Raw genomic sequence first — 20317 nt, forward strand, 5'->3', positions numbered from 1 at the left:
TTTGCTGTACAGCAGAAATTAACACATTGTAAATCAGCTATACTTCAATAAAATAAATTTAAAAAAAAAAACAAAACTAGAAAGTGGAACAAGGAGAACCACAAATGTCAGACAAGTAAAGAGGAATTAACAAATGTCCCCATGGCTGTCCTCTAGGACTAAAAGTCCATCCGGCGTATTTTTAAACTGATAACCAACATCAACTTTTTAAGCTGATAACCAACATCAATTTAAGCACCTGTTTATTTGGAGTCACAGTTTCGGAATCACAGATTAAGATCAAGAAGATGTAATTAAATCCAATCACTTCATTTAGTTCCCTAACCGAAACTTAGCCAGGTGTCAGCAGAGTTTATGGTCTACGGTTCTTGGGTTTAAAGAAATATTTTAGAACTGATCAAAGAGAGGTTCCAGCTGTCCTGCCACTGGCAGAATGATTCTTCCAGTGAACTCGAATCTAATCTGCCACTAACAAAAATGTTACCTGTTATTTTCTTTTCTTTTTTAAATTTAATTTATTTTATTTATTTATTTTTCGCTGCCTTGGGTCTTCGTTGCTGTGCACGGGCTTTCTCTAGTTGCAGCGAGCAGGGGCTACTCTTCCTTGTGGTGTGCAGGCTTCTCATTGCGGTGGCTTCTCTTGTTGCGGAGCACAGGCTCTAGGCACGTGGGCTCAGTAGTTGTGGCTCGCGGGCTCTAGAGCGCAGCCTCAGTAGTTGTGGCGCGTGGGCTTAGCTGCTCCGCAGCATGTGGGATCTTTGCGGACCAAGGCTCGAACCCATGTGCCCTGCATTGGCAGGCAGATTCTTAACCACTGTGCCACCAGGGAAGTGGAAGTCCTACCTGTTATTTTCTGATTGTGAACTGGTATTTTCAGAATAGCATAGGCAAGTCCCTTCACACTCCAGATCATAGGTTACTGAAACAATATTTGCTTCTAATTCTTGGTATAACTTTAAAAGACAGCCTAGTAAGACAATACGAGAATCAAATTAAAACGAAAAAGATAAAGGAGTCAATAAAATCTGCTACCTCAAATTTAATAACTTTATTCTTCAAAACTACACTTAAATATTTAATCCCATGTGATCACTCGTTCATGTTAAAAAACTACAGTCAGTGTCTTTCACAGCCTTCCTCTCTCTACAAGCCCTGCATCATGAGCTACATACAGCAGGCATAAGGTCTTCCAGTTTCCTAGAAACCATGAAGTCATCTCCTCTTCTTTGTTCTTCTCTCTTTTCTTCAGCTGCCAAGCCCTGAAAATTCTACCACTCCGCTAATCTTGCTGATTTCACCCCATTTCTACAACTCTTATGCTGCTGCCAGCCACACTTGCAGGGATTTTACTGTCCTACCCACTCCCCTCTAAAGGCAGGCGAGAATGTTCTTCTCAAGCACACACCACTGCCTTTTTCAGATCTTTACAATTCCTCATTGGCTCTCGATTTTTTAAAATAAATAAATAAATAAAAAATGTAAGACAGCTCTACAGTCTGCTGCTCCTAGATTCTCAGGCCTCTCACCAGTGGTGTCCTGTCTCCATCTCACCTTCAGAACCCTGGATCACATCCCTACAGCCGAGCACCTCACCTCATGCCAGCGGTCCTTTCAGAATTGGCCACGAGCCTCAGATCTCTTCTCTCCTCTCACCAAACACTCCATCTCTTTTCTCTAAACTATGGAAATTCACCCGTGTGCTTGAAAAAACACACACCTGAGTCCAAACACCTTGCTTACCTCTTTATTTTTCACCTTCTCAGACATTTTTTTATTTTTATATAGTTAGACACATTAACATTAATATTATGGTTCTAGATGTGTATGGCGTGTCTCCCGAGAGTATTTTCCACGTAGTATGTACTCAAATGTCATCTGATAGGTTGTCCCCAAGGGTTGCTTGAAAGAGTAGGTTCCGGGGGAGGAACAGGTGATTAACATTTACCCACATATTAGAAAACCAGAAAATTCAGAAGATCTAGTGATGGCACCACCACCCACTCACCTGCCCAACCCAGAAACTGGGATTCCATCTTTGACTCTCCCTGATGATACAATTAATCATCAAGTCATTAATCATCAAGTTTCTGCTTTCAAATTTTTTTCTTGAACCCACCCATGTTTCTCCAGTTTCACTCCCACTAGCCCATGCCAAGCTATCATCTCTGGTCAACCTGTATCTTCCTGTGTCTTCTTCTGGCCCGCTTTCCCCCAAAGCCACTTTTCACAGAGAAGCTAAACTGAATTTTTAAAAATTTTTATTTATTAAAAAAATTTTTTAAAATTTTTATACAATTTTAAAAGGTTACTTTCCATTTACAGTTATTATAAAATATTGGCTATATTCCCTGCGTTGTACAATACATCCTTTTTAAAATGAATTTTTTTAATAAGCATAATGGTTTCAGATCTCTGCTTAAAAACCTTCCAGAAACTTCCCATTATCCTAGAAATGAAGGCAGAAATCCACGCCCAGGCCCACGAGGCCCACCTCTGCAGCTCATGCCCCTCTCCCACCCACCCTGCAGCCATGGCTCTCCACCCATAAGTGCACCTGGGTCACCTGGAGGGCTTGTCAAAACACAGACTGCGGAAAGGAGGTTGACTCCAAAGTTTCTGATTTGGCAAGACTTGGATGAGGTTGAAGAATTTGCATTTCATATCCATCCAATGGAATGTTATGTGGCCGTATCAATGAACGAGGTACTGATACAGGGCACAGTAAGGACGAACCTTGAAAACATTTTGCTAAAGTGAAAAAAACTAGTCATAAAGGACCATACATTGTAGAATCCCATTTATATAAAATGTCCAGAGAATAGACTCATCTATAGACAGAAAGTAGATCAGTGGCTGTCGAGCGCTAGGGTGAGGAGGATGGGGGCACTGCAGGTGTGGCTAAGGGCTGTGGGACTGGCATCTGAGGTCCCAGCTTCTCCATGTAACCTCGCACCTCTCCTCTCGCTACACTTAGTTCCTCACCACAGCGACTAACCCTTGCTTCCCATGCCTTGAATGCCCTCTTGACTTCTCAACAGTGAAGTCCTACCTCCTACCACGCCCAGCTTTGAGCCCACCTCTCACACAGTACCACACCTGTCCAGAATATTCTCCACTTACTTCTTTTGAACTTCCAGAGAACATGGCCCATATTCATCGTGTGTCTCAGAGCTACTAGCTCCTGTCGAGTCAAGTAATTTCAATTCTGGAGGGCAGGGAGCTTATGCTATACCTCTTTGACTTTAAAGTACCCTATACCCTGCCTTGGAAAATGATAAACTTGCAGAAACAATGGACATGAAATTGCCAATGCCTAGACCGTGATCCTGAAATGAGCCATCTATTCTACAACTATTCAATGACCTGTCAACCTACTCTTTTGACAAAATGATAGAACTGAGACACCGAGACGTTAGTTAAGGAACTTATCCAGCAGTTAGGACTGGAATCCACATCTCCTAACAAGCAGCCCCACATCCGCTTCCCCATTCTGCCGAGCGATTTACGTCTAGGAATTGGGAAACCAAGAATTCTAGTCCCAGAATATCATCCCAAACGAAAATACAAAGCCTTAAGTTCCATGCATTATTTCAAGCAACTAGTTTCAAGATATTAGCAAGGAAGCAGTTACTATTTAAAAATTAAGCATTCCAGAAACATACAATGCACCATAAGTCAGAGATGCAAAAACAGAAGGGAAGAAAAAAACTCACAAACACTTCAGATATTAAAATGATCAGATATGGAACATACAATAAGTATGTGCAATATGTTCAAAGAAAGAAAAGAGGGGTAATTAAAAAGTAAGTGGCAGGTGGAGCAACTAAGCCCGTGTGCCACAACTACTGAGCCTGCGCTCTAGAGCCCCGCGAGCCACAACTACTGAGCCCGCGTGCCACAACTACTGAAGCCCACGCGCCTAGAGCCCGTGCTCCACAACGAGAGAAGCCACCACAATGAGAAGCCCGCGCACCGCAACAAAGAGTAGCCCCAGCTTGCCTCAGCTAGAGAAAGCCCGCACACAGCAACGAAGACCCAGTGCAGCCAAAAATAAATAAAGATAAAATAAATTAATTAATTAATTAAAAATAAGTAAATAAATAAATAAAAGTAAGTGGCAGAAGGGGGTGGGGTGGGGGAGGGATGGATTGGGAGTTTGGGATTAGCAGATGCAAACTATTATATACAGAATGGATAAACAACAAGGTCCTACTGAATAGCACAGGGAACTATTCAATATCCTGTGATAAACCATAATGGAAAAGAATACATATATGTATAACTGAATCACTTTGCTGTACAGCAGAATTAACACAATACTGTAAACCAACTACACTTCAATAAAATTAAAAAGAAAAGTTCAAGTGGGAGGTGGAATTTCAGCAAACTAAAGTTCTTCAAAGCTTCTAGAGAAGACATGAACAAAGGACCATGGCCACAGGCTAAGCCATCAGCCTCCACAACCTGACACCAGTGCCATCCAGGGGTCCAAACAAGAATCCAAATTAGGAGTAGAGAGACACAGACCTACCAACACCACTATAAAAACAGTGCCCAAGGCACAGATCTTTTTCCATTCACAGAAGATGCAAATGAACCAAAACGCATTCTCCTTCACTTCTTTAGGGAACAGCTTTAAGCATTGTCAAATAATCACAAAAGTTACCCTGTGCCAAAGACATTATATTGTTTAAAAATCCCGAGAGAAGGACACACATAATGTGAACACAAGGTGTAAAACGTACAAATGAAAGTTTCAAATAGACAATGACCAGTTCAAAATCATGGTCCAAGGGCAAGCAACGAGAAAAGGTTTCTAAGTGGGAATAATCAGATGACTGAAGCCTAAATCCAGAGACAGGCCAAATGACAAATACCCACCTAAACGTCACTCCCACCTCAAAAATATCCACTGGATCCTTAACAAAGACCTACTGTATAGCACAGTGAACTATACTCAATACCTTGTAATAACTTATAATGGAAAAGACTCTGAAAAAGAATATATATATGTATAACTGAATCATTTTGCTGTACACTTGACACATACACAATATTGTAAATTAACTATACTCCAATATATAAATAAGTAAACAAGTAAATAAAGAAAAAAGAAAAAAAAGAAATTGACTGGGTCTTTACATAATGGCCTCTGTTAACTAAATCATCTCCATATAGTCCACACTTCCTGACCAAGTTCTATTTATTCTTCAAGGTTCAGCCCAAAGCCCACACTGCGATCAACTACGCCTACCCAGTGGTTCTCAGTTGGGGCAATTTCGTTCCCCCCAGGAAACAGCTGTCAATGTCTGCAGACATTTTTGGTTGTCACAGTTGGCAGGTACAACTGGCATCTAGTGGGCAGAGGCCAGGGATGCCGCTAGACACCCCGTGATGGACAGGACAGCCCCCCAGAACGTCAACAGTGCTGATGCTGAGAAACCCTGACTTACACCAACCACAGCCCTCCCAGATCCTCTTTTCGTCAAACGCCCATTATACCCACGGTCACCACCATTTAATGATATACAGCCTGGCGCTGTTTATAACAGTGGCGTGTATCTGTGCCTCTTTCCCCAACTTAACCGTAAATTCCTCTGGCGGATGAAGACCACGTGTGTGTCACGTCTGTGTCCCCCCGGGGACTCAGCAGGGTGGCTCCGAGGACCTTCTCATCACATACCTCTTAGCTGATATGTCTCCTTCCCCACCTGCCTGATGCAATATAAATGGCTTTAACTAATGTCTCCATCAGCTCATGCAATAAATTGCTTTTACTCTGCATTTTGAAAAAAACAAAAACGAAAACAAAACAACTTGTAGTACTTGGCAATGCGAAGCCATAAAAAACATTAGCAAAAACCTGGAATGAAAGATGTGGGTGGTTTGATGTTACTGTTTTCACATTCCCTGTCAAGATTACATGTTTACTTCCTTAAAGGAAAAAGTCAGCCAAGTATAAAATATGAACTTAAAATGCCACTATTTTGCAAGACTATCTATGAAAATTATACACTACTGTTCACACACATGCTTCCTGTTAATTAGAGGAGAGTTTGTAAAAAAAAACCTGCTCCAGCAAAACTTGCTGTAATAGTCCAAATCCTCTGCAGTAATGAGGAAATCCTGCTGAGGATGGTATTTTCCACCAAGAACGACAGGACTGCAGCCAAAAGCCATGCTTTTATCAACGGCCGGAGGTGCTGCCCTGCAACAGAGCGTTTGGAATAGGTTCCTCCCAATTCTATGTCAGTCCATTCTCAGATGTGCGAAAAGAGATCCTAAGAGGTGATCTAGAAACTATTATCTATTTACATTTGACAAATAATATGGGGACAGCAGATTGTTCTCACAATTACATTCTTAGGGGGATCGTATAATGAATTAGTATTTCCATAGTCGGTGCACACTGACGCCTCAGAGAAAGTCTGGGCCTTCTCACCCGCATTCCATGGACCTTCTCTTCCCTCCTCGGGCTACTGAGCCAGGCTGGTTAGTGCGCCTTGTCTGCTGAAAATTCCCATTCAGCTGGACACTCCATTCTGTTTCGATGCCACACAACCGCCACTAGGAGCTTTCAAAGCTAGCTCGAATCTCTGCAAGCTCTCACCCTTCCCACAGACGACCCTGATTCCTGCAGCCCAGATAAGACAGTCTGTCTTGAAGAGTGCCTCCAAATTCTGGTGTCTCCACCTCAGATTCCTCATTATCTTCAGCCATGTCGTTTCTGCATTCCGTCTTGACTCCAAAGAGTCAGTGGAGAAGTTAACAAAGAATGAGAAATTAACACAACATTGTAAAGCAACTATACTTCAATGAAAAAAATATTAAAACTGAAAAAAAAAAAAAAGGAATTAGAGAGAGAGCAGATAGATGCAGCACAAAGAAAAACCGAAGTCTCTAAAAGGTCAAGGAGGCATGGTTCACTCAACAGGTTTTACAAGACCTTGTGGAGACCTTGCGAGGCTGTAAACTCTGCCCTAGTAACTAGGGGAACGTAAGTGACAAACCAAGGCCTCCAGTGTGATGCAGTGCATAGTCGTTGGGGAAGGGGGTGGAGACAGGGCTTGTCAACAAGTAACTTCCATATAAAACTGGCACTAACACAGGAGTGCCCACAGGGCCAGGGCAGCCCAAAGGCAGGTGCTCCGTGGGGAAGGTGCCGGGATGGGCTATAAACGCTGCAGCTCATGTGGAAGCAAGGAAGAGAAGCACAGCATGAGAAATACAGAAAGAATATAAAATCAACGGCTCCTAAGATGATGAGGAAGAAGAGTCTACAGCTGTGATATCGAAAGGTAGAGAGAAAGAGAAGTGGCAGGCCACACGGGCACAGAGTTAAGAGCAAGTAAGTTACTTTCTCCTGGGACTGGAGAGTGGGGTTTTCCGTATAATTGAAACTTGGCCCTGTGAGCACAGATGTATTATTATCTTGTTTTAAGCTACTTTTATTTTAGAAATCTTTCTGAAGTGCACCACACGTGTTCCTGCATTGTTCAGCAGGGTACATCAAACCAAAATGTGCCAAACCTGATCTCATCTGTTCTGGACAAGGCATCATCCTTCTGGCCCATTTTTGTCCTTTGATGTGGTGCACTGACATTCTCAGAGCCCACTCACAAGAGCCCGCTGTTTTACTTTATGCCGAACAGAGCCCAAAGCTGTGCTTCTGGAATTCTCCATTTCTGCTTTCAGAAGGTGACTGTCCCTTCTCAGAGCTTCCCCTGGTGCTCCCTCAGCGGGGCCCGAGGCTGCAGGGGCCTACTGCGTTCCCAGTCTTCTGGGTGAGGCCCTGAGGGCAGCTCCCTGACCCCTGCTCCGCTGAATGTAGAACAGCTGACGGCCTCTCAGAGGTCTCCCTGCTTCCTCCCAAACGAAGGCTCTAGAATTATGATACCTGGGTAAGAGACGTAACACTGTAATAAAATTATCCCTGATAACGTAGATTCTTCATGCCCCTTATTTACAAAGCAGCGAAATAAATCATGGCCCTCGCAGCCTTTCTGTTTTCCAATCAGACTTTCGTCTACCACATACTCCACTCCAGTCCCGCCCTGGCATGGTCACCAACTTTTATTAGCTTTTGTTTTTGATGTGGAAGCTACAGAAACAATATTTCTTTTCCACGTGATCAATAAATACAACACGCCAAGCTCTCTAACAGGAAACGTGGGGCAGTGGGTGATAAGAAGATGAAAAGGACCTGACCGCAACGAGCTTAGAACTTGGCATGCAAACCAACCTGGGTACAAAATAATTGTAGCCAAGGGTGAAATGCGTTGGGTGCCAGGAGAGCAGTTCCACAGCCTGGAGGGCTGTGGATACAGCATCCTCCCAGTTTGGAGGACGAAGGAGGGATGCCTTCGTTGGGAAATGTTATTGGCATGGGCTTCAAAGAAGGGGGGGGATTCTGACCAGTTTCGATGCAAGGTTGGCACAGTCAAGGCAAGGAAAGCAGCATGAGAACACGCACAGAAGGCAGGGGTTTAAAAAAAGTCTGGTGTGTGTATACAGTGGTCTAAGGAATAGTGAAAGAAAATGCTGCGAAGGTAGGGCACATTCAGATCAGAGGGCCCAAGATGCAAGGCCAAAAGGTGTGGCCCTGAAGGTAGAAGCTCTCAGCAGCCAGTGAGGTTTTCCTACACGCTCTGAACCTAACATGCAGACTGAATCTCGTTAGAAGGATGACGCTGTTTTCCCTCCTTCAATGGAAAAGGCATGTAAAAAGGTGAATTATTAATCATCTCATCTCGGTTAATTCTTAGAACCAAGCTCACTATTAACATATCACTACGGAACTCACTACAGAGCATGCATGTGTCATATGCTCTCACTCGACAGGAAACGCACGCCGGTGGAAAAGGAATCAGCCAGTCTACAACAAAAGGCAGCGTGGGTGCACAAATCAAATTCATTTCTTTGACAAAAAGAGAACGGGGGGGGGCTTCCCTGGTGGCGCAGTGGTTAAGAATCCGCCTGCCAATGCAGGGGACACGGGTTGGAGCCCTGGTCTGGGAAGATCCCACATGCTGCGGCGCCACAACTACTGAGCCTGTGCTCTAGAGCCCGTGAGCCCCAACTACTAAGCCTGCGTGCCACAACTACTGAAGCCCGCGCGCCTAGAGCCCGTGCTCCGCAACAAGAGAAGCCACCACAATGAGAAGCCCGCACACCGCAACAAAGAGTAGCCCCCGCTCACCGCAACAAAGAGTAGCCCCCTGCTCGCCGCAACTAGAGATAGCCCACACGCAGCAATGAAGACCCAATGCAGTCAAAAACAACAAACAAACAAACTAACAAAAACATCACACTGGGTGTTTTCCAGCTGATCCCAGACAAGGCTCCAAAACCCCTCTCCCAGCTCTGCAGGCAGTCACCATTCATCAGACAGAGCTGCCATTTGGGATGGAATCTACTTGCCAAGTTTAGGAAGCCTTAAATCAGATGAGGACTCTAAAATCATGTACTGTGCCCAGCAAAGGAATAGTGCCCATTTGCATCATAGTAAGCACTTTGTAGGCTGTGGATAAATATGGTTTAGTGACTTGTGCACAGCATGCTGTGTCCCTATAAAGTGTTCAAAAATTACAGAAGAACTCTAATTAAGTGGTTTGTTGGGGAACGACCTCAAATTGTAATGTTCTTCTTCAAATTTCAGTTGAAAACTCTTTACACTTAAATTTACCAAAAATTCTCCAAAAATTATATCAGCATGCATGTATCCTTGGCTTAGTAAGCATTATGTACTGTATGTAATATTTTGATGATTAAAGATCTTGCACAATTCAGGGTTATAATTTTTTTCATGTTTTTATTACTGCTATTACTACTGCTGCTGCTGTTAATAATCATATAATAGAAATAATGGATAAAATGCACCAAGTACTTTCTATGCACCTGGCACTGTATGTGGAATACTTCAGGCCTTCAATGCTCACAGCAATCCTACACAGAAGGTACCACTGCTGTCCCACTTTTACAAGTGAAGGGGCTGAGGTTCCTTGCCTAAGGTCATGTCGCTCACCAATGGCAGACTAGGGTTTGGACCAAGCCCCGCCTTAACCATGAGGCTACACCAATGTAGCCCACGTGCTGCACTGGGTGATATCTCTCCAATGGTAGATAATCCAAAGATGAGGCAGAAGTAGGTGCATGGGTTGAATGTAAACTGACTCCAGAATTAAATAAATCAGTAGGTATTCAATCCAAAGACCTACTTTGGCTAGTATGTAGTTTATCATAAAATGACAGTGTAGCCCAAACCTCCTGTCAACTGGGGATCCAGGCTTATGGAAATGACCAATTTCCAGTCAAAGGAACTATCCTGATGAACATGATTACTAAAGCAGAGAACCTGGAAGCTTCAATCCACATGGGAACGTCATGAATGGAGACCATACTCCCACTCCTTGTACAACCCACAGAAGGAAAACAAACTAACTCAAAAGCTATGTTGGCTGTGTTGCTTTGGGTTTTTTTGTTTTGCTTTGTTTTGTTTTGTTTTCACTTGAACTTATTTGAAATCGGATGGTGTTCATGAACTGATTTAAGTCAGATATTATAAACTCTTTCCCAACTTAAGTTGCACACAGGTGGTGTATTTTTTTATTTACCTTTTTTATATTGAAGTATAATTGATTTACAATGTTGTGTTAGTTTCAGGTGTACAGCAAAGTGATTCAGATATACATATATCTATATCTATTCTTTTTCAGGTTCTTTTCCCTTATAGGTTATTACAAGATATTGAGTATAGTTCCCTGTACTGTACAGTGGGTCCTTGTTGGTTGTTTTGTTTTTAACATTGGATTCGTGTGTAGCAATAGCTGCTGACTTTAACTACATATATTTTGCATTTACCAAATACCACTGAACTGACCTGTCAAGCAAGTCACCTCTTACTCTTAGCCCTCCACTCCCAAGCCACTAGAGCCAAGGTGACAAAAAGCCATTTCCAGATCTGGGCTATCCATCACCAGTAGGAAATGGAAAATGCATCCTGAAGTAGTAGAACTCTCTGCCCGCAGTCACAGCCAGTGTTCCCTTTCCAGCTTTGGGAGCTCTGAGCTAATACTGGCAGGGTGCACACAAAGGTGCCACAACGAGGCAGACACACCCCTCCACTCTCAGGGGTCAGCTCCAGGAAACCCCCCTTGGGGTTTTGCCAGTTACGAAGCCAGCCCAAAAGAGTCAGGTCCCCTCAGGAATACATAAGCTGTCAATGGTAAACCAAGGTATCAGATCTAGGAGACCAATCAAACCGTTCCAGAGTCTCCCAGGGGCCATACCAGCCTAAAAGTCCCTGGGATTATAAGGTCGGGGGCCCCTCTGCCAGCATCTAGCTCAGCTTTCAGTCCTACAGCAGAGTTGTCGTGAGTCCAGAAGGGAAACATTCCATTAGGTACTTTTCCTCAGTCGATTTCTTTTTCAGCGTTTGGGAACAAAGCAATCAAACATAAAAGAAATAACAACTCTAACCTTAAATTACCACAGCCCAGTTCCTGGGGGACTAGCCTGTGCTGGCAGATAAACTCAGATAAGCCTTTTCAGAGGACAGAGGGAAACCACTGCTTTCAACTAGATGCTCACGCAGCTGGTGTCCATTTCCAACCTCTGACCGCCCCGTCCCACGCTCCCAGCCACACCAACTGCCCATCAAAACTCCGGCAACAGTTAAGTGCTGATCCCTATTGGTCTAAAAAACACCAAACAGAAGGTTTCAGCGACTTGTTGTTAAGCTACAACGAGAAAGAGGGCCCAAAAAGAGAACTGTACATGATCAGGAGTAGAGGATTTCCCTCACATGTTAAAAAGCATTGGCAATTTCCGAGAAAAAATAACTTTTCACTACATTTCTCATCTGGAAAGCTAAGCTCCTTTTCTGCAAAATGGATAAACAGAGTAATATAAAATTGATCACAGAAAAATAATGTGTTTTAAATGAGAACTTAAGGGCTTCCCTGGTGGCGCAGTGGTTGAGAATCTGCCTGCCAATGCAGGGGATACGGGTTCGAGCCCTGGTCTGGGAAGATCCCACATGCTGCGGAGCAACTGGGCCCATGAGCCACAACTACTGAGCCTGCGCGTCTGGAGTCTGTGCTCCGCAACAAGAGAGGCCACGACGGTGAGAGGCCCGCGCACCGCGATGAAGAGTGGCCCCCGCTTGCTGCAACTGGAGAAAGCCCTCGCACAGAAACGAAGACCCAACACAGCCAAAAATAAATAAATTAATTAATTAATTTTAAAAAAATGAGAACTTAAGTTTCTAATAAACTCTGCAGCTAAACTAACACCCCTTAAAGCAGTCCCTACTGAAAAATTGATGAAACCTAAGAGGGTCTCCTTCTGAGTTTAGAGTTTGGAGGGCAAATTTTAAAAAGATTAACCCTTGGCAGCTAAACTAATAATTTCTTGATCCAGTTTTTTTCAAATCTGCATTTCAAAATGCAGTGTTTCAAACTTTCATATATAATGATCGTTAAGTCATACTAACTTTTATGTTAAAAGTGAAACATTCACTAAGAATCTAGAATTTTTCCATTCTGTCACCCATTTCTAACTTTACTGGAAAAAAAAATTCATTTCAGAACTTTTTATAAATTAAACACGAAAAATCTGAAGAAGAAATATTCTTTAGAGTTAGTATCTCACACTGCTTCCTGTAGAATTGTTGGGGGGTTTTTTCACAATAGCTGTTTTCTGTTTTTGATCAAAAATTTGAAAAATACAGAAATAAACAAGACTCAATTAGGCTTACATTCCTGCGATGTGGAAACCACCTCATACTTTTATATAAACAGATGTCAAAATTTAGTTTCCTCAAATCGAATGAAATATTTATTTAAAATGTCCTAATGCACATGGATTTTAAAAAGTCCCTAATTTCGTAAAGAAGTCCATGCCCTTGATTATATTTACAAGTTTAAAGTATCATAGAATGGAAAAAATATCAAATTTGGGAAATATTAAGATGAACTAGAAAAACTGAGGTCAGGTCTTCACTTGGGATATCGACACATCTCCCTTTCTAGCAATGGACCTTAGTATATACATTGACTATAATTCCATATCCAGCTGCTGACTTTAAGATTCAGGAAATTCGCCCATAGTCTTTCCAACTAAAGGGGGGAAATGCCATCAATTAGTCCTTCTATTTCAACTGTCAACTTGCATGCTGTTATGGGAACTGAACTGTGTCCCCCTAAAAGATGCTGATGTCCTAACCCCCGGTACCTGTGAACGTGACCTTATTTGGAAATAGGACCTTTGCAAACGATCAAGTTAAGATTAGGCCAATAGGGTAGGCTGAAGCTCAATATAAAAAGGGGAAATGTAGACACAGAGGACACACACACGGGGAATGCCATGTGGACATGAAGACAGGTATCAGGGTCATAATCTACACGCCAAGGGGGAGTGCCAAAGATTACCAGCAAACCGTCAGAAGTTAGGAGAGAGGCAGAGAACAGTCTCCCTCACAGCCCTCAGAAGGAAGCAAGCCTGCCAACACCCTGATCTCGCCTTCTAGCTTCCAGAACTGGGAGACAGATTTCTGTTGTTTAAGCCCCCACAGTTCTCGGTACTGTGTTAATGGCAGCCCTAGAAAACCAATACACAAGCCTTCCCAGCCTGACATTCCCTTACAACTTTGTCCTTGCACTGCCAACTTATTCCTGTTTCTCCTAATTATTTCTCATAATGCTCCTGCCACTTCCCTAAACTCCCTCCCTCCCCTCCCCTGCCAACGCCCTTCGGCACCGTTTCTTGTCAGGGGTACCACTGGCATTTTGCATCGGGCAGCCCTCACAGGGGACTGTCCAGTACCCTGCAGGATGTGGAGCAGCCCTGGTACTTTCATTCCGCCAAGGGCCCATAGTGGAGAAATTTTGCTCTAGAAGCTTTGGAGCCACCTGCCTGCCAGACTTTGACTCAGCATCCCACCATCTACTGTGTTTGATCTCAATCAGGTCAGTTAACTTCAGTCTCTCCATCTGTAAAATGGGAAAAAAACCTTGCCATGTGACTTCAGGATTGAGTTAAAGATCCTAGCAAGCCCAGGCTTACCAGCACTAGCTTTTTTTTGGCATTAGAATCACTTAGGAATTAATGCTCAGTCTGTTTTATATGGTCACATCCTGACTTTAACCACCTTGGAGCTCCTTTCAGAAGCTCCCTTATACAAACGAAGCTTCACAATGCATTTTGATCATTTTCATGGATCTGATCATTGCACGTTTAAAACAGTCCTAAGTCACACAAAGCAAAGCATGGGCACGCCTTTCTGCAGCTAAAAGAAGAGTGTAACGACTCTGAGCATAGTTTCTACGTGTTTCCCCTCCACTCCCACACCCACCTGAAAACACAGCTGCAGCCGTGGACAGAGGTCCATGTCTTCCAACCCTGCTTCCAATTCTGCTTTCTTTGTACCTTTCCCTCCCCGTGACGGTCCCCTCCAACATCCAGGGATATACTACTTCTGTCTAACTCATTTCCCCTTGTCCCATGGAAACATCCCCCAAGCCAGCATCAGCCCTTCATTCTCCTTGAAGAAATGGTTTGCACCCCAAGTCTTTGGGCTGTGGAGGGTCCGCACTGATTTACGCCTCTTCTGCTGACCATCATACACCTAACAGCACCTACCAGAGAGCCTGGTACTTAATAGGTTTTCAATGATTGATAAGCGCATGAGTCAATCAAGGCATGAACGAATGCAGGGCTGAATGAATGCACAAAGGAATACATTCAGGAGTCAGGAGACCTGGCCTCCATTTAACCCTCAGCTCAGCACTGACTGCCATTAATGACCTTAGGGCAAGTCATTTAATCTCTAGGCCCAAATTTCCTTCTCTGTGAAATGAGGTGGTTGGACTTCACTAGAAAATCTCTTTCAGTATCCTTCCAGCTCTCACAACTGAGCCCAAGAACTTTTCACAAAGAGTGAGAAACTTTCCTTCCTTTTTGAGAAATTTTAGTCAAGGCAAGCAAGCAGGAGGGCAAAGATTCTTCTGAAATCACATACCATGGGTCTCTCCCTGGGGACAAAAGGCTCCAGACAGCACGCCAGACCCTGCAGATCCTGAAGACATCTCTGAGATGTTGAGTACTCTGGAGTTTGTTATCACGGGCTGCTTTCAAGGACTCAGAGTCTACTCCGCACTCAAAAGAGGTCCACAGGGACCCCTGCTGCCTGCCCGGCTCCCACCTAAGGTTCCTCCCTTTCCAGCCTGAACAAGATGGGCTCAGGCACTCTCTCCCGGGCGCCAAATCCAACTCAATCCCTCTCTCTGCCATCTGCCTGAGGCTCCCACATGCATATTTTATGATTTCTGGCACATTTCCTCCTTATCTGACATCCTGCAATGCATCCCTCCATCGCCTATATTATTTCTATCTCTGGTAAAGAATGTTCCTGAAAGAGGCATGTGTCCTTGGGTTGTACTTTATTACTGGTGGTTTCACCTTTCCTATCTTATCTCCCCACCTGATTCCCACCTGAATTCCTTGAGGACAGAAAGCCCACCCTCTGCCCTCCTCCAATTCCCACAAGACCAAGGACAGAGCTAGGCAAGCAGCAGACCCTTAGCAAATGCTTGTTGAGTGAATAAAACAATGAACGAATGAAATAATCGACTGACTTCAATGTTTTTACATTAAAAAGTCATATTAATATATTTCCTGGATAAAGTTACCAAGACCTCCCCTTCTGGGTATACAACCAGAATAAATTAGATTTTAAAACGGCACTTCTACAACTACACTGTTTTCTTAGGACTGAAATAAAGTGCCCTTCTCTATGATATGAATGACAGCAGCATGATCAGCTGCATAAGAAATCTGATTTTCAAGTATCCATAGCATAATAATGTGGCATTGCTTTTATTTCCTATAAAAGCAGATTTTACTTGGAGCTGGGGAAGAGAAAAGGGCAATCACCCCTTGTGTTAATTATTCTAACTACCACTGTTAGGTGTTGAAGCTGGAGAGTTCAGGCAAATCAGAACAAGATAGGAGAGTTTTCCCCAGATAGATTGTTTAAATCTATTGTTGACTGGGGCAGAGCATCTTTTTTTGGAAATTCCTGGGACTTACTTGGCCACGTCTACTTCTAGCCACATTCCTTCCTTGTGGTTTAATCCACTCCAGCTGAAACCAAACTGACTTGGGCATCACATTATTTGTTCTCCCGTGCACTTGCTGGTCATGGTTGGTCACCGAATGAAACAGAGACAATGGTCAATGCAACACCGCTGGAGGGAAAACACAGCTGTTCCCTCACAGCTCAATACGGCATAATGCCATAAGCCCTAGTGAGCCTCTTCTGCTCAAGAGCTGACCTAAACAACTTCACTATCTCTTAGAAATCACCATTCTTGCACAGAAGCATAAATTTATCCTCACCCAAAGTATTGATGTTACATAATTACAGAAAAACTCTGTACTGATATAGGAGATAAGTTTACAATTGGAGAGACTCAATGACTGAGGATTGTCTGAGACCCGAAAAGATCAGGTACTTTAAAATACATAATTAGCATTTATGGGCTGTACATATGGCATGTGATAACAGAGTATGTCTTCCAGCTGAAACCGTATCTTGTTGGAACACATACTACCGGGTGTGTTAGTGAGGGGACCTGAGCCATCCCAGTAAAACACCAGAGAAAAAGAATAAAGTCACTTTGATACTAACATGTATATTGTCAGTGTGAAAGAAGTCATTATGAGGATGTAGCCACATTTACCCAACTAATTAATTCAAAGCACTTTAAAGCCAGAGTGCAATGCTGAGTTATTCATCACAACCCTTCATTCTATGGACAAGAAACTCCAGCAGAGATGAGGTACTTCAACCAAACTCACACCACTCGTCAGTCTGCCTCAAAACTGGGGTCTCTTAGGTCTAGCTTCATGTGCAAAACACCCAACATTAAATTTAAAAGTTAAAAAGGCACACAGCAGGCAGGCAATAAATATTTGTTAATGGAATTGAGGAAACAGAAATGTGGGGTCCCAGAACTCTCTTGATATACGACCTTCTTACAGGATAAGCCAAGTCATTACCGTAGGTTTGACTTGTCCACCATAGGTAGCGTAGGCTTCTTAATACATAAAGCATCCCTTTTTCAATCAATAAAATGCTATTGCAACAATTATCGGAGCACGCAAGTTAACGGTGAAACCAAAAGCTTTGTAGCACTCTTATGAAGAAGTGAATTGGAAAAAAAATCTATCCATGAAACAGTATGGGTTTCCAAACACATGAAGTGCAGCTTCAGTGCAGACATCTATAAAAGGCAGATATGACTAAGCAGCCCCAAATAACAAGAAACACCAAAACTATCAGAATCTGGGGGACCAGGGCATGCCTGCAGACAAAGATAAGTTGGAATTTCCCATCTACTGTAACTAATGCAAAAGGGGGCCTTTTTTTCTATTGTAAGTTAATTCCTTTTTAAATAAAAAACCTCAGTGTTGTGTTGCAAACAACATTTTCTTCCATCCTCCATCTCACCTGCTTCAGAAACAAATTTGGGGAAAATCTGGTTGAGTTGCTGGGCAGGCAACCAACTGGCCAGACCAAATTTTAAGCTATCAGCATTGCACTTTTTGATGTATTTGATTCTGTATCTCACCAAAGAGCCTCTTAAATCTAGAGTTTAACTCTTGCTAAGGTAACCAAATCTTAATAATCGTGTAGAACATATTGCTACCTGTCTTATTCAGTGGGCTATCAAGTATATTACTGAATTTTTCCCTAAAGTCTGACATCTAGCTATGTAACTTCTTCCTAAAAAAAAATTCAAGAATGTCGACCAAACAAAGCAGCTTAAAATAATTAAAGAGACCACAATTTATATATCCCCAAGATGAAACTGAGCACAGCATTACTGCGGGAAAGAAACCTAACGCACCACATTTTACACATAGATGTAAAAATATTTATAGTACCTGAGGCCAAAGAAAAAAGACAAAACAAAAACCCCTGGCACGACAGGACAAACCTGGTTTACTGTTCTCTCTGAGCAGGTATAAAACTGAAGAAACGTGCTTGGTGGCGGGGCACAGAGAGTGGAGAATAAGTTCCACTTAAACTTGTTCCATTCAGGAGCTAGGTTAGCAAACCAAGCAGCCTGATAAGCTCCCGTACAACACAGAACCGGGCTGAGTGTCCCAAATCGGCAAGAACTGACATCAAGGGAAGCGGGACCCCCGAAGCTCTCGGACCACCCATCCCCAAATCCCCGAGCCACTCAACTGGAGCTGGGGGCTTCCCGCCGACTCCATTTTCCTGTCTCCCTCTCAGGCCGTGCAGGGTGGGCACGTGGGTGAGTCCGGGGTCCCCCACCAACCTTGGCTCCCCGCCCTATTTCATTGTCCGAGGCTGATGGATCACCTGCCCGGCGCCGGCTCCCGCCGCCGGACGCGCAGCGCGCCGAGACGCACAGGGGCGAGCGCCGCGCGCCTCCCGCAGAACCGGCGCCCCGCTGCCCCTACCACGCAGACCCGGCCCGCGGCCGGTCCCCTACGTGCTCACCGCCACGAAGCCCGAGGAGGAGGCGATGAACACGCGGATGACCATCCTCTCGCCGCGCCGGGACTGACCGTCGGCCCCCGGAGGCTCCGGGCTGGCGCGGACGCGGAGGCAGAACTCGGCTGAGAGCCGCCGCCACCGCCACCACCGGGCACAACGCTCCGGTCTGGGAAGACCGCAGGGAGCCGGATCCCTCCCGCCCGGTCTGCAGATAAAAGCTGAGAGCTTCCCGACCGCCGGTCAAGGTAGAGAGGAGGGGCAGAGGGGAGGGGAGGGAGCCGGCTGCGGGGCGTGATGGGAGTTGTAGTCTCCGCAGCTGCCCAGGATGGCGGTGGACTTGAGCTCCTACCAACCGCCTCCTTGCTGCGCGTCGATGCCGGACGCGCGCAGGTGGCTGGAAGGCCACCCGAGGCCGGGAAGAAGCTATGATGGGGGTGGCGAGGATCCTGGCGAGACGAGGGGGGAATAAAGAAAACTAGGCAAGAAGAGCTTGGTTCAAAGTCCGAGCTGGGGTTTCAGTGTTGTGGTTTACTGGTGTGGGAGCATCCCCTCGCAGAAACGTCCATAGAACGCAGTGGTGCCGCGGAGACCCATCGTGTCCGGGTCTCCTGCCCGCCCAGCAAGCCCCAGCGACCCGCGGCCGGCGGGGTGGGGCGGGCCGGGCGCTCGGGGAGGTGGGGACGGTAAGGGCGGTGGGGACGCGCGCTCCTCTCTTTTCCCAGCGGCTCTGGAGGTGCGGAAAGGTGATTCTTTGCGGGGTAAATAAGAGGTTTTCTTTTTCGGTAGACGCTGAAAATTAGAAACCCCGGTGAGAGCACAGCCGATATTTTATTTTTCTAGCAAAACTGTAATTGTATCAGAAAAAATAAATACCAAGCGAAATTAGAATCGTACTATCAGCATCGGGAATCAGGACCCCGGCCGCCCCACCCCCTCCCCTACACAATGGCTTCGCCTCTGTGCACCTAATATTTACAGTTGAGCCAAATCGGTGCCTTTTTCAGACCTGCTGCACATTCCAGCGCAGTCTCCCAGGAGGATGCTGTTAAAATAAAAAGCTTTTATTTAGTTGCTAAGAGTTTAGGAATAGTTCTTCAGCAAGTGTTTTCTGTTTCACGAAAGCGCAAGCCTCTCGCAGCTCCGTGAAAATGAACCCGTTTTCCCTGCAGTACTGTATTTACTTTGTTCCTTTCAGCAGGGGAGTTTTAGCAGAGTTCTGGGAACAATGTTAATTAATAGTTCTAGAAACAGAAATTAGATGATGAGGTCTCCGGCTCTTTGCTAAAATTCTTGCACAAACTAATCGTTTTGGAGCATTTGTTTTTTAGAGCGATTTTGAATATTTCAAGTGTATAACCGTCCCTATTTATCAGAAGTCATGTCTGTAGTATTCCATTTTTTATTTAGTACAGTGACAGAAGATACAATGCTAATGGGACTTTATTTCTTCTTACTATTCAACAGTTTTAACTATAAATTTTGCTGGCTGTAGATAATCTCTCTCTGCAGATTTACTTTAATTTGGCCACCGTAAACGCGGAAATGAATGTTTATTACTTTTACAATAATTTTCTTAAAGGTAGATACCGTATTTCCTGTATAAATGCAACTTTATAAAAGTCTCAATTTCTTCGGTTTGGAATTATTCAGCTTTGAGGATATGGTTAAACTCAACAAATGGGAACTCAGAGCCTGTGCTCTAACAGGTACCAGAGTGCGTGAAAAGCTGAATAAGTCATTTCCTCAGTCAGCAGAGCACCTATTGTCTGCAAAACAAAAAGTCAG

At 44.3% G+C, this 20317-nt stretch overlaps 1 protein-coding gene across 1 annotated transcript in view; it reads right to left on the minus strand.

Moving 5' to 3' along the window:
* Window positions 1-18740, minus strand: part of SH3BGRL2 (SH3 domain binding glutamate rich protein like 2) — a 55008-nt gene extending 36268 nt beyond the window's left edge. The window contains exon 1 of the mRNA XM_082474307.1: window positions 18536-18740. Coding sequence (XP_082330433.1) covers window positions 18536-18580 — 45 coding nt within the window. The 5' untranslated portion in view covers window positions 18581-18740. The remainder of the gene's footprint in view (window positions 1-18535) is intronic.
* Between the last annotated feature and the right edge of the window lie 1577 nt (window positions 18741-20317).

The sequence above is a fragment of the Balaenoptera physalus genome, assembly GCF_965194825.1.
Source record: "Balaenoptera physalus genome assembly, chromosome: 9".
In the NCBI taxonomy this organism is placed as follows: Eukaryota; Metazoa; Chordata; class Mammalia; order Artiodactyla; family Balaenopteridae; genus Balaenoptera; species Balaenoptera physalus.